General features: G+C 47.1%; 1 protein-coding gene across 1 annotated transcript; it reads left to right on the forward strand.

Moving 5' to 3' along the window:
* Nucleotides 1-839: 839 nt before the first annotated feature.
* Nucleotides 840-4741, forward strand: Gabat (4-aminobutyrate aminotransferase). The gene has a single exon (XM_077694129.1). It carries the CDS (start codon nt 1021-1023, stop codon nt 2491-2493), a length of 1473 nt encoding a protein of 490 aa, XP_077550255.1. The 5' UTR covers nt 840-1020; the 3' UTR covers nt 2494-4741.
* Nucleotides 4742-9913: the final 5172 nt, after the last annotated feature.

Genomic DNA, 9913 nt, shown 5'->3' on the forward strand with positions numbered 1-9913 from the left:
CTGTGGCCTGAGATCCCCTACCAACACTGAAATTGGATTATGTAGTTGTCCAGTGCCATATGATGGAGTCCGCACATCCGTCCCCAGCTCCCTAGCATGCCAGCCAGCCAGCAAGCATGCAGTTAGCTGTACCAGACAGCTAATGTTTTGAAATCTGGCTTAAATCAATTAATGTAAACGAGTCTGCCCAACGAATTTGTGTTGGAAAAGATAAAAATAAGCAACTGACCATAAAATGGGGGGAGACTGAATAACAAATTTTTTTTTGAGTGACACTACAAAAGTTGGCTCTGCCGCTCGACACGCGAAATTTTGAGCTTCATCGCAAGGCTTTCACGTTTGAGTTGGCTTTTCCGCACGACACATAACACCCTATAATCCTATTTCGTCTGTTATGGGAGCACTTAGGCCCAATTATTGGCCGTGGCAGGAAGCTTATTGATTAGGGAAGACGCTGCAGAACCAATTGAATGCTAACAAAATTTTGAAAGTACGTCAATAACGCTTGTCAACTCGCTGCGACGAAATGCGTTTATCAAAGAATAAACTCCAGCTCAAACGTAACTGCTAAGGCACTTGAGAATAACTATGACCGCACGATAAAGGCAGCTAGTCTCCTGACGGGTCGCGTATTTGATAACCATGCCCTAGATACGCGATATTACTCTACGGCAGTCCTTGCACTGTCGGAAGGGCGTTGATTGAAACGGCCGTGGTCCGCTTGCGGCATGAAACACGAGCCGCGCACACATGGAAGCGGAGAGCCCGCGACCGACCCTCGCGACGGCAGCGCTAGGCCACAACGAGCGGACGTCCTTGACGGTCGACTACGCCGCGACGGCGTGCGCGCGCGCGTACAGCAATTATAAGCGGAGAGTGGGCGGCAGTCGGAGCAGAGCGGCAAAGCACAGCGGGGGCAATTTTCGGAAGCGAGGTTTGTGTCAGTGATCGCGGGCGTTCGGCAGCGGAGATAAAACCACCCGACCAGGCTTTCCCCCACAGCGCGGCGACTCCAAAAAGATGCTTCGAGGCGCCGGCGCTCTTTTTCCGCTGCGCGCATTGGCTGCGCGCTGCGCGCGGCAGCACTCCGGGTCCGCTGTCGCCGAACCCTCGGAGCCCCGGATCGTGACGTCCACGTTTCCCGGGCCCAAATCGGACGCCCTGAAGAGCGAGCTCAACGCCATCCAGAATGCGGGCGCCGTGCAGCTCTTCGTCGACTACTCCAAGTCGGCCGGCAACTACATGGTCGATGTGGACGGCAACACTTTCCTCGACGTCTACACGCAGATCTCGTCGCTGCCGCTCGGCTACAACCACCCCGCGATGGTGGCCGCGGTCAGCGACCCCCGGAACGTGGCCACTTTCGTGAACCGGCCCGCGATGGGGGTCCTGCCCCCCGCCGACTTGGTGTCTCGTCTGAAGAATGCGCTCCTCTCCGTAGCCCCCGAGGGGCTCTCGGAAGTGCAGACTATGGCGTGCGGCTCGTGCTCGAACGAGAACGCGTACAAGGCCGTCTTCATCCGGCACGTGGCAAAGCACCGCGACGGCAAGCCGCCGACGGCCGAGGAACTGCGCACTTGCAAGTACAACGTCCCCCCTGGCAGCCCCCGGCTGTCGCTGCTGTCTTTCGACGGTGCTTTCCACGGCCGCACTTTCGGCGCCCTCAGCACCACGCACTCGAAGGCGATCCACAAGTTGGACGTGCCCTCCTTCGACTGGCCCATTGCTCACTTTCCCGAGTACAAGTACCCACTCGAAGAGTTCGAGTCCGAGAACAGGAAAGAGGATGAGAAGAGCTTAGCACATGTTGAAGAGCTCTTCCACGAGTACGCCAAGAAGGGTGTCCCTGTGGCAGGTCTCGTCGTGGAGCCAATTCAAGCCGAAGGTGGCGACCGACATGCCTCCGATGACTTCTTCCGGAAGCTTTACGCCTTGGCCTCTAAAAACGACGTCCTGTTCATCTGCGACGAAGTACAGACTGGATGTGGCCCCACCGGCAAGTTCTGGGCCCACCAGCACTGGGGCTTGGACACCTCGCCAGACGTCGTAACCTTCAGCAAGAAAATGCTCACGGGTGGCTACTTCTACAAGTCGCACGTTCGCCCCAAAGAGAGCTACCGCATATTTAACACCTGGGTTGGCGACCCCACCAAGTTGCTGCTCATTGAGGAGGTTCTCAAGGTGGTCAACAACGAAAAACTCCTGGACAACGTTCGGGACACGGGTGAATACATGCAGAAGGGCCTTAAGGAGATCAGTAAGCGTTATCCGAGTATGTTCTTCAATGTCCGGGGAAGGGGAACCTTCTGTGCTGTTGACCTGCCCACCGAGCAAGATCGCAACAAATTTATCGCAGAAATGCACCGCAAGGGAGTCCACTGCGGAGGCTGTGGAGATCGTAGCTTTCGCATCAGGCCGGCATTGACGTTCCAGAGGAAGCACGTTGATATACTGCTCGATCGCGCTGAAAAAGTGCTTTCTGAAAAATTCTAGACTCAGTGACCGCACCTAACGTTCGAAAACCGAAAGGAAAATGTGATTGTATTCGCACTAAGTAAAGAAAATAACTAGCTGCCTAGCAGTGCTGAAGTACGTACCTAAGCATTTTAAATTATTTAAATTGGCTGTATAGGCGGCCTAACCATAAGCGTTTGGGCGTTTTGACACTTTTTATTACTGCTTGTTTAGTGTCGGGCGGACCAAGGCTTATTGTGCGAAGTGTTCGGTTGATTGACTGAACTGAAATGCCTGATCAATGATCTCGCTGCCAGAGACGCGATTGCTGAACTTCCATTTTTCAATAGCCTTGTTGAGATTTTACATTAGTGTTTTACAATTGTATTTACAATTGACGACGTGCGTTTTTATGCTATATTTTTGTCTCCTTATGTTTGTGCTGTTTTTAAAGTTGACGTGTGTCGCATTACCTTATAGACTTGTACATAGACTAACATAGGCGTATGCAACTGTTGGTACTCACTCGGAAACGCTCTTGTAAAAAGAGCAGTTTTTGGTGTTATGAAAAATATGCAGTGAATGCTTCTTAACAACTAACCTTGTTACAGCGCCATGGTTTTTAAACAACGGCAGCGGCAGAAAAAGCACGGCGTTGCAGATACGAAGGAGTCAGAATTTATTTACACCCCTCTATTACTGCAAAGGATATTTTAAGCAATGTTACTTTTCTACCTGCAACAGCTGATGTATTTTGAGATTTGTTGGCGGCCAGGCTGCTAGGCTTGTTGAAAGTTCCGTATGTGAACTTCTACTATAGAAATATTTTAGTGCCCTACCTGCTTCAATAGACGACGAAGCAGGGGAAAGGTGGTTGTTTCTATTGAATACTAGGAAGAAGGTGCATGAAATAGTGCACAACAAGATAGCAGACGCACAATACTTTCATGGTGGTGGTGGCGGTTTTTGGACTGCGACGTTTATAACATTATTGTATTTATGCTCAGTGCATTGCTTTGCATTGTTTAAATGTACAGTATGCGGCAAATGAAACGCAAACACGAAAATATGAATCAGAACGCGCGAAATTGAAAAATACTGTTCGTCGCGGTCTAATAATGGCGCGCTAGTGGTATATTCGGAAAACCACCTTTCCGGGCTTTGTTTTTGTAACCAAGCCACGCATCATTTTGACTTGTATGGAAAGAAATCGCGCTAATTGCATGTTCTGATCCATATTTTCATGTTCATGCTTCATTTGCCGTATATTGTACATGCAGAATAGCACGGTGTATCGTCTTTTGGATTGTGGATTTTCTAGCAAATTGTGTCTACACTATGCCATGTTGATTATGAATTGTTAAAGCAAGCGCACGAAGCTTTATGGTTGAAAAAGTAATGCCGCTCTGTTCTGATTCTGGATAGGAGTATGGTATTCCATACATCCTGGTACTGGTATGGTATACTCTCGCCGGGGTCCAGACTCATTTTCTTTACCTGCTGAAATGAACTGTAGTTGACAACGATGCAAGCAGTAAAATGTGGTGAATGCCCTCGTAAACCAGGAAGGTGGTTAGGAACATTTGTGTAGCCAACGGAAGACAAAGTGACAAAAGCGATAGCACGAGTGCAATAACCAGCAATGTTGGCAAAACCTACGTTAACTGTCGCTGCTAAATAAAAAAATGTTCGTGTACTCCGTATCCCACATGAAATTCAAGTGGCATTGTTACTGTATTATGTCCTTACTATGAAAACAATATTTATATGTAACTGTTTACTATCTAAACAATATTTATATATAACTGTTTAACATTTATGTTTACTATGCTCCGATTAGTTTGGTTTCTGATTCAACTATACACAACCTACAAATGAATCTGAGTGTTATTGAAATGTTGCTGCATAATTTGTCGCATTCGTATTGTGTGGATGTTACAGGTGTCACTGAGACACACTAGCAGCAACTTTGTCACATTTTCTGTGCTTCCCGAGAAAACTCTAACGGGTATCACTTCACGTACTGTTCCTACCAGCAGTTCTTCCGTACACCCGTTCTTCCATTTGCGAGATCTGTCCAATGTTCCTGTGGACATAAAGTCCGACGAAATGTAGCACTGATAGAGATTACTGCATACCTTGTAATTTGCTGAAGTCATATTTACAAAGCATTTCGAGATGAACAACCGTGGAAGTGATAGTGTTCCCTCATGACGTCTGCCCATACATGACTGTTGACTCCTGTTTTGTGATGCACGCACAAGCGCAATAAAGTTATTTACCTGTATTGCGTACAGTGTGGCTATATCGGTTTCTAATGCCTAGAGTTAAGGCAGTTAATTGTTAAGCGCACTGAAATAGTATTCGTTGCACCCTATTGCGTGAAATGTACTAAAAGATCGCGTTTAGAGTGCTCCTCCAAGTTTGCCACTGTGGCTAATGGGGTCGTTCTTTCGCTGCAACCTGAAATTAGTGCTAGTGAAGAAGAGTGGCATACAGTTCCCTGTGTTATCTGCCTATCCCCTGCCTGTGTGATGCCTATCCCCTATCCCACATCACCCTCCTCACCCACTGCACAGTTGGCCGACTTGCCCCCTTTACCATAACTTCGGTTCTTCATTCCACATTCACCCCTCTTCAGAACAACTAAGATATCTAACGAAAGCTTGATCTAGTTTGAAAGTTCGAACTTTGGCTAGTTAGTATATGACGAAAAACCGCACTTACACGAGGACAAGGACAGGAATTCATAAACACAAGCACTGATGTATTTGTGAATTTCTTTCTTTGCCTCCATTTAAGCGCTCTTTCTCATCATAATCAATAAAGGATACCCTAACTTCCTCATTTAATGTCGCAACTAGTGACACTAGTAACTACAGTGGAGTGCTAGAAGTGTGGGCACTTTCTGTTTTAGTCGGTATTAGCTTAAGGCTGACCAATTCTGACAGCTCCTGTATTTCTTCTGATGACAGCCGGTAAGGAAACAGCTAGTGAACTTTCCTCACACTCACTTGTCCACATCCTGCTCGTTAGCGTGCTCACTTGTTCACTTTCTTGCTTTGAAGGCAGGATGCTTGGCTCCCACAGGAAGTGTTTGAACATGTGGCATTAAACACATTTGCCAACTCCAAATGATGAAGCCAGATTGTTCTTGCAAGTTTGTATACAACCCAAAAAACTCGTGAAACCAGCGTTGAAGTTGTGGTCAACCTCAGTGGTCAGTACACAACTCATGATGAACCACACGGTCGTAGCCAGAAATTTTTTGGGGGGGAGTGGGGGGGATGTGTGTGTGTGAAGAATGAAAAGGGAGAAGTTTTGCCAAGAGGAACACCAGTACTCACTCATGCATTCCCTGAAATATAATACTCAGGGGGAAGGGAGGGAGGGTTTGAACCCCGCTTCCCTCCTTCCTGGTACATCACTGGTGAACCAGTTGTGGACCGAACAGGACAGCACAGGGTGCCCTCTGGCCCGCCGACTTTTGGTGTCTCTCCTCAAAAATGCACTTCTTCCCTATTCGTCCTGAAGGAAATTCTTCTCAAATACAAAAACGGATGTTGACATACTCAAAATCTCCCACTACATGTCAACAGTGATGGCAATAAGAATTACCAGAAGCAGAGCGCTGGCATTAACAGTGTGATGGGGAACTATACTACAATCGTGCAATCTTGTTCAATGATTGAAGCTTTTGTTTGTCGCTGCTGATTGCAGAAACTACTTCCTGCGATGTCATGGAGGCAATGCCAGTCACTACTTTTCAAGTTTCCTTATAACCCAGCTCAATTGTACACAGTTTACATTCAAACTGTCGAGACTTTTTCAGACATGGCAATCCTTCATATTAATAACCAAGCTTGTGTTTTCTCTTCCTGGTGCCTCGAAAACTTTAAGTTGTCACTTCTGGAAACTCTACCAGCAATGAAAAGAAGCTTCACATGCTGTACTGGCACCCAAGCAACATTTTCAAAAGTTCACTGGTGCCAATTAGTACTAATGTGACTAAGTTGAGGACTCCAAGCTTTCGTGGTTAGATAGGACCGCAGTGATTCTGTCTTACACTTGCGCAGTGTTATCCTTGTTCGAGGCGTTACAAGACCTGCCTTCACTTGGACACTTCTATATTTTTTGAACAAATGTCTTCACACCAGACGGAAGTGTAAGTGCCGGTGTTTGCAGCTTACTGGGAGAAGCGAAACATACCAATGCAAGGGGAACACAATGCAAAGTTCAATTTTAAATGTTTCAAGCCGAAGCTACACTAGGGGAATGAGGCCTGCTTTAGTAAAGGTCTATAGGTTAAGTTAACCTGGACCACTTGGTGTTCTCTAATGGGCACCCAAATGTGAGCACACAGTGGCTGCTTTCAGGCTGGGACAAAATCACACCGTTTTTTTTTTTTCACCTCAATAAGAAGTGGCTGAGAACAAAGTCTGCAACTTAATGCTCTGCAGCGGAACGCCTTAGCAAGCTCGAGACAATACTAGCCCTGCAAAAAAGAAAGTAGGCCCAACAATGCCCAAGTAACCTCAATTTGTCGTCAGCACATAGGAAACATGCACGCACCGGGTAAACTCGAATGTTGCCAGAGTTAAATTGAAAACAAAATTGGCCTCAGGTCATCCTTTGTTTCTTGTTTTCGTCTGTCCCGATGGTTTGTGTTAATTGTACTTTCAGAGAAAGGCCGTACAGTGGATTCATCAGATATTCCTTTATCGCTGTGGCTTCAATCGGCTCAAGCCAGGTAAATCCAGCACTTGTTTATCTCACTCGATGGAAAAAAGCTGCGAGGCTCGATTACAAGCTGGAGTGTGCCTTTTGTGCCATGTTTTAGTCGGTGAAATTTTTTTCTCGGTCAGCCAAGCTTTGTCACAAAAAACGCTTTTGAGCCTCATTTATGTTGACTGAAGGCAACTTGTTTCCACATCTGCTGAACTGCATCAAAATTTCGGCATAATCAATACAGCCTGCCAGCTTAAAACTGTCCCTCCTCAACCATGTAGTGTGCTGTAATGCATGCACCCTTAATTAAAGGGCCCATGAAGACAAAATATACAACTTTGCTAATTTTGAAGGAACTAGCCGCTCGTAAGTCACTCAGCTCAATTCCAGCCATGAATGAATGTGTGAAAATCTTTATTGAACGACAGGTGCTGCCGTTAGAGCACCCGCCTGGTGGAGGGGATCCTCAGTCCGGGATACCCTGGCTGTGGCCGACTGCGCAGGCCATGTTCACCAGGCCAACTAAGCTGAATCACAGAGTCCTGGCTTGCCAACAGCACCGTCCACTGTTGAATGGAGAGATTGGAGGTTGGTTGCAGATCTGGTGTTTTCTTGCACTGCCATACCTGATGGTATGGGAGCGCTGGGCAGTAGTTACAGGTGGCTTGATGTTTGGTCGGATATATGGCATGGAGGAGGGTGCGGTGCGGACAGGTGCTGGTTTGGAGTCTTCTGAAGGTGGTAGCTTCATCTCTTACGATTTGGAGGTGTGGAAGGGCGGACATTCGCTGTTGGTGTAGGTAGTGGGCCAAGATGTCTGTGTAGCGCAGGAGAGATGCCAGTGGCGACGATCCTCCACGAGGGAAACGGCCCGGTGTATGTAAGCGCGGACAGCGGTGTGAGCCACCTCGTTCCCCTCGAGGGATTAGTGACCAGGAACCCAGGCTACGTAGACCTTGAGAATGTTCAGGCTGTTTGGAGAATAAGGAGGGCCGTTTTGGAAATGCGTCCTCGTTGATAATATCTGCCAGCAGGTTGCGAGTCCATGATTATGGTGACTGTGTCACGAGCAGTAGTTATTGCGTGGGCTACTGCGGCTTCTTCAGAAGCATCAATTGATGTGGTCTTGACCGTGGTTTACGTTATTTTCAGTCCTGTCCATTCACTACGCAGGCTACATGGGCAGGATAGTGCAGACAAGGAAATAAGCCCACACAGAACGTATTGCGGTCATCGTTATATTTTGTGGACACGGCCCGTGCTCGGGCAATTCTTCTGGCCTTGTTGTACATCGGGTGCATATTTCGTGGTATTGCAGCCACACATATGCAGTGGCGTATCTTCAAAGGTATATATATTTTTTTAATGTTTAACCAGTGGTATGTTATAACCCAGTCGTCGAAGAGTCACCACGTTTAACCAAAAGTGTAAAAAAATATACTGAAGAACTTTAAAATTCTGTGCTACAGCGTTGTAATAAGGGCAAGGGTGACGCAATAGAGGCCACTACTAAAAAAAAAAGTGCAAAAACTGCACGTTCACATTAAGGTGATACAATGAAACGGCACTTATTTCTTTGTACTTTGCACTAAAACTGGCATCACTATTATCGAAACGAGGCTATATTTTTAATGAACTAAACTTTCATTTCATCTCCATGACTCCTATAATGCACACGTGCAGCTGTAGAAGCTCGATAGACACAATGGCAGCCAGGCTATGGCTGGCTAGCACAACAGCTTGCACGTTGAGCCGCAACACATACCAGCACAGCGATGAATGAAAGGCACCCCACAGCAGTTACCGTATTTTCGCACGTATAACCTGCCCCTGCATATAACCCGCACCCCCACTTTCCGCCGACAAATAAAAACTACATCCCCGCACATTGCCCCCACATTTTATACATAAAAGGATGGACCAAAGCGACTACTCAAGCAACATTACACATTTGTTTATCCGAAAGAACTCGCCTAGGTGACTACGTAATTAGATGACTTGCCGCATACATTTTCTCAGGCTGGCATATTGTTGAGCCGTGTGTGCAAAATAAGCACTGCCAATGGGATAACGATGGCTTAGTCGCTATGACTGCTTAAGGGCATCACGGCCCAACGTGCACTGTGGTGAGGCTGCACCAAAGGAACTACCTCGCATATAATCTGCACCTCTACTTCACCCCTGAAATTTTTGCATTTTTGGTGCAGGCTATACACACGAAAATGCAGTACTTCCAAGTAGCATGTGGAGTGCCGACCACCCAAAAATTAAAGTCGTTCCACTCAACGTGAAAGCTGTCGGAAGTACAGAGCAGTGATTTGCCATAATGGGCTGTAGCACCGTTATCCACTCACTGCTACCACCCACTACAATTCAAATTTCCCGCCTGCTGCTGAGCACTGCGCAGGTGGGAAATTTTCAGGCAGGGCAGGCAATGATGCCCTGCCTGAAACAGCGCCAGCGGGAGTTCTGCTCTTTTTGTGCTTGATTTTCCTCCGGCACGTGCCGGCGTTGCACTGCCACTCTTTTTTGCTTACTATCGTAAAAACCAACCCAACGAGCATTCCGAACGGAATGAACGCGGGTGCTGCCGGCTAATTACATATATTTTGCTTCAAATGTACCTGCAGTGTTCTTTACGCTAAACAACGGGGAGATGTATGACAAGCGCCAGCGGTTCACAAGTTTCAAACGATTATGACTCTTTAAACCGCTTGGTTTTTTAAGCCCC

The sequence above is a fragment of the Haemaphysalis longicornis genome, unplaced genomic scaffold (assembly GCF_048455015.1).
Source record: "Haemaphysalis longicornis isolate Haplotype H1 unplaced genomic scaffold, Haemaphysalis longicornis Haplotype H1 scaffold_12, whole genome shotgun sequence".
Taxonomy (NCBI): domain Eukaryota; kingdom Metazoa; phylum Arthropoda; class Arachnida; order Ixodida; family Ixodidae; genus Haemaphysalis; species Haemaphysalis longicornis.

Bases quoted from the DNA above. Each gene is read 5' to 3' on its own strand.
- Gabat (XM_077694129.1), top strand. From the start codon at position 1,021: ATGCTTCGAGGCGCCGGCGCTCTTTTTCCGCTGCGCGCATTGGCTGCG.